This window comes from Dromaius novaehollandiae, unplaced genomic scaffold (genome assembly GCF_036370855.1).
Source record: "Dromaius novaehollandiae isolate bDroNov1 unplaced genomic scaffold, bDroNov1.hap1 HAP1_SCAFFOLD_244, whole genome shotgun sequence".
Classification (NCBI taxonomy): domain Eukaryota; kingdom Metazoa; phylum Chordata; class Aves; order Casuariiformes; family Dromaiidae; genus Dromaius; species Dromaius novaehollandiae.
The window spans coordinates 172-4,395 of NW_026991345.1; the positions used below are offsets into that span (position 1 = coordinate 172).

Consider the following 4,224-nt stretch of genomic DNA (forward strand, 5'->3'; position numbering starts at 1 on the left):
GCCCCTCGCGGGGGACGAAGGAGGCGGCAGCCCAGCTCGCGCTCCGCGAGGGCCTTTATTCGAGGGCCCCCCCCGGCCCCCCCGTGTCCCCACGCAGTGTCCCCACGTCCCCACGCTGCCGCCAGCCCGGCCGAACGCTGCCGGGGCGGGGGGGGAGCCCCCGGGGGGGGGGGGGGGGGGGGGACACAGGAAGGGGGGGCCACGCTGCCCCCCCCACCAACACGGGGGGGGGGGGACAAACCAAAAACCGAGAAAAAACTGCAAAAACAGAAGTATAAAAAGATCCTGGTGGGGGGGGGGGGGACGGGAGGGGGGACAGGGGGGCCCACAGGCCCTGGCCCCCCCCCCGAAAAGGCCCCCCCCCGGCAGCGGCTACTGGTTGGCGGCTTCGCAGGCGTCGATCCAGTCGCTGTAGACGTCGACGGGCTCCGAGAGGTCGGGGGGGGCGTCAAGGCCAGCAACGGTCCGGGGGGGCCGCGGCCCCGCTCCCGCGCCCCCCCCCCGCGGCTCCGGGCCCCCCCCCGCGGCTCCGGCCCCCCCCCGGCGCCAAGGATACAGGTGATGGGCGTCTGGAACTCCTCCAGGCACACGGTGCACGAGATGACGCCCGTGTTTCGCGCCCGGTCCCTGCCAAACCGGGGGGGGGGGGGGGGGACAGCGCTGGCGATGGGGGGGGGCACCATAGGGACCCCCCCCCACCCCGAAACCCCCCCGCGGTGGTGAAATAACCCCGTGTTTGTGTGGGGGGGGGGCAAAAACACCTTGTGGGATGAGCGGGGCAGTGGCGCAGGGAGGGCGGGAGCCCCCCGTGTGCCCCCCCCCGGGCCGTGCGGACCCCCAGGCTGTGTGTGGCCCCCCCCAGCCCCTGCGGCCCCCCCCGGGCCCCCCCCGCTCACATCTTGACGTCGCAGGACTTCTCGTGGTTGCAGAAGGGGCAGGTGAACTGCGTCTCCAGCGTCCCCGTCATCTTCTTCTTGGGGGGCGGCTTCCGCTTCGACTTGCGGCGCCCCATGGCTGCGGGGGGGGGGGGGAGGCACGGGGGGGGCGCTGGGGGGGCGGGAAAGCCTCCCCCTGCCCCACGGCGGGGACGGGGGGGGTGGGGGGCACCCAAAGGGGCAGGAGACCTCGCTGGGGGGGTGGGGAGACCCATTTTGGGGGGGATAAATGGGGGCTACAAGGGGGGGGCGACTATGGGGGGGCAAAGGGGGTAAATGGGACCCAAAAGGGGGTGCGAGACCCATTTTGGGGGGGATAAATGGGGGCTACAAGGGGGGGGCGACTATGGGGGGGGCAAAGGGGGTAAATGGGACCCAAAAGGGGGTGCGAGACCCATTTTGGGGGGATAAGTGGGGGCTACAAGGGGGGGGCAAAGGGGACCCAAAAGGGGAGCGCTACGGGGGAGGAGGGGCCCGGGGGGGGGAGACCCATTTTGGGGTGATAAATGGGGGCTACAAAGGGGGGGGGGACCATGGGGGGGGGCAAAGGGGACCGAAAAGGGGGGGCCAAAGGGGGAGGAGGGGCCCGGGGGGGGGGAAGGGAGCGCCCTGAGGGGGAGGGAGCAGGGCCACAGGCCGGGGGGGTCAGAGGGGGTCCCGGGGGGGGGGTCGGACCCGCTTGTGGGGTCCCCGAAGGGGAGGGGGGGCCCAAAATGGAGGCTACCGGGCGGGGGGGGGGGGGGCAGAGGCGGCCCCACGGCGGAGGACGGGGCCCCCCCGGGGCCGGTCCCGTCCCAGAAGGGGCCCAAACCGGGGGGGATCCCGAGCCCGGACCCCCCCCCGTGCCCCCCAGACCCTCCCGGGCCCCCCCGAGCCCCCCCCGGGGCCCCCCCGGCCCGGGCGCCGCCGCCGACCTGCTCCCGCCCGCAGCCCCGGCCGCGTTTCCAACGGAGACCGGCGCTTCCGGTTCCTGAGGCAAGCCCCGCCCCTTCCTGCCGCCGCTTCCGCCCTTCTTCCTTTCCCGGCCCCGCTCCCCATTGGCCGGCGCGAGTGACGGGCGGGGGCGGGGCCGGCCAATCCGCGGCGGGGGGCGGGGACTGCTCCGGGCCTGGCGCCTGCGGGGGCTCCCGCCCGGGGGGGGGGGAACAAAATGGCGGCGGGGGGGTTAAGGGGGGGGCTGGGGGGTGCAGAGGGACCCCCAAATCTGGGGGGGAAGGAGTGAGGGGACCCCAAATCTGGGGGGGGCAAAGGAGGGGACCCCCCCCTAAATCTGGGGGGGGGGAAGGAGTGAGGGGACCCCAAATCTGGGGGAGGGCACGGGGGGGGCACCCAAATTTGGGGGGGGCAGAGGAGTGAGGGGTCCCCAAAACCGGGGGGGGGAACAGGGGGGGCACCCAAATCTGGGCAGGACGTAGGGGGGGCTGAAGGGGGTCCCCCAACCCGGGGGGGGGGGGACAAATCGGGGTGGGGGACCTCCCAAAAGTGGCGTGGGGGGGTTAGGGGAGCCCTGAAACCCGGGGGGGGGCCCATGTCCCTGCCCCCCCCAGCACTGTCACCCGTGGTGGCCCTGGTGTGACCGGGGGGGAGGAACAGGACGTCCCCATGTCCCCCTCCCTGTCCCCCATGGTGACCCCAATGTGACAGGGGGGGTCCCCGTGTCCCCCTCCCCACGGTGGCCCCAGCGTGACGGGGGGGGGACACGTCCCCGTGTCCCCCGTGGTGGCTCCAGGCTCGTCTTGTCCCCTGAGGCCCAGATAAGGAGCCGGGGCCCTTGGGGACGCCGGGGCCCTGCTGGGGACACTGTGGCCATTGGGACACCGAGGCCCTCGGGGACACTGGGGCCCTGCTGGGGACATTGGGACCGTTGGGACACCGGGGCCGTCGGGGACGCCGGGGCCCAGCTGGGGACATTGGAACCGTTGGGACACCGGGGCCGTCGGGGACGCCGGGGCCCTGCTGGGGACACTGGGACCGTTGGGACACTGGGGCCGTTGGGGACTCCGGGACATTGGGGACCCCACGGTGCTGGGGACACCAGGGTTTGGGGGACACCAGGTTTGGGGGGACCCCGTGGCATTGGGGACACCGGGACATTGGGGACACCAAGGCATTGGTGCACCAGGTTTGGGGGACCCCGTGGCATTGGGGACACCGGGACATTGGGGACACCAAGGCATTGGGACACCAGGTTTGGGGGGATTCCATGGCATTGGGGACACCGGGACATTGGGGACACCAAGGCATTGGGACACCAGGTTTGGGGGACCCCGTGGCATTGGGGACACCGGGACATTGGGGACACCAAGGCATTGGGACACCAGGTTTGGGGGGATTCCATGGCATTGGGGACACCGGGACATTGGGGACACCAAGGCATTGGGACACCAGGTTTGGGGGGACCCCGTGGCATTGGGGACACCGGGACATTGGGGACACCAAGGCATTGGGACACCAGGTTTGGGGGATCCCGTGGCATTGGGGACACCGGGACATTGGGGACACCAAGGCATTGGGACACCAGGTTTGGGGGACCCCGTGGCATTGGGGACACCGGGACATTGGGGACACCAAGGCATTGGGACACCAGGTTTGGGGGACCCCGTGGCATTGGGGACACCGGGACATTGGGGACACCAAGGCATTGGGACACCAGGTTTGGGGGACCCCGTGGCATTGGGGACACCGGGACATTGGGGACACCAAGGCATTGGGACACCAGGTTTGGGGGACCCCGTGGCATTGGGGACACCGGGACATTGGGGACACCAAGGCATTGGGACACCAGGTTTGGGGGGATTCCATGGCATTGGGGACACCGGGACATTGGGGACACCAAGGCATTGGGACACCAGGTTTGGGGGACCCCGTGGCATTGGGGACACCGGGACATTGGGGACACCAAGGCATTGGGACACCAGGTTTGGGGGACCCCGTGGCATTGGGGACACCGGGACATTGGGGACACCAAGGCATTGGGACACCAGGTTTGGGGGACCCCGTGGCATTGGGGACACCGGGACATTGGGGACACCAAGGCATTGGGACACCAGGTTTGGGGGACCCCGTGGCATTGGGGACACCGGGACATTGGGGACACCAAGGCATTGGGACACCAGGTTTGGGGGGATTCCATGGCATTGGGGACACCGGGACATTGGGGACACCAAGGCATTGGGACACCAGGTTTGGGGGACCCCGTGGCATTGGGGACACCGGGACATTGGGGACACCAAGGCATTGGGACACCAGGTTTGGGGGGATTCCATGGCATTGGGGACACCGGGACATT

The 4,224-nt window shown here is 70.7% G+C and overlaps 1 protein-coding gene across 1 annotated transcript; it reads right to left on the minus strand.

The window, feature by feature from the left end:
- Positions 1–259: 259 nt before the first annotated feature.
- LOC135325958 (transcription elongation factor 1 homolog) lies at positions 260–1,979 on the minus strand. The gene is made up of 4 exons (XM_064503891.1): positions 1,850–1,979; positions 897–1,014; positions 557–627; positions 260–437 (listed from the first exon to the last, which is right to left on the minus strand). The coding sequence occupies exons 1-4, from the start codon at positions 1,971–1,973 to the stop codon at positions 373–375; spliced, it is 378 nt and encodes a 125-aa protein (XP_064359961.1). The 5' UTR covers positions 1,974–1,979; the 3' UTR covers positions 260–372.
- Between the last annotated feature and the right edge of the window lie 2,245 nt (positions 1,980–4,224).

Excerpts from the sequence above, each read along its gene's own strand:
- LOC135325958 (XM_064503891.1), bottom strand. The coding sequence starts at position 1,973 with ATGGGGAGCGGGGCCGGGAAAGGAAGAAGGGCGGAAGCGGCGGCAGGA. Across the intron at positions 1,015-1,849 it reads GGGGCTGCGGGCGGGAGCAG|CCATGGGGCGCCGCAAGTCG; the intron begins GTCGGCGGCGGC and ends CCCCCCCCGCAG. Across the intron at positions 628-896 it reads AAGTCCTGCGACGTCAAGAT|GGACCGGGCGCGAAACACGG; the intron begins GTGAGCGGGGGG and ends CCGGTTTGGCAG.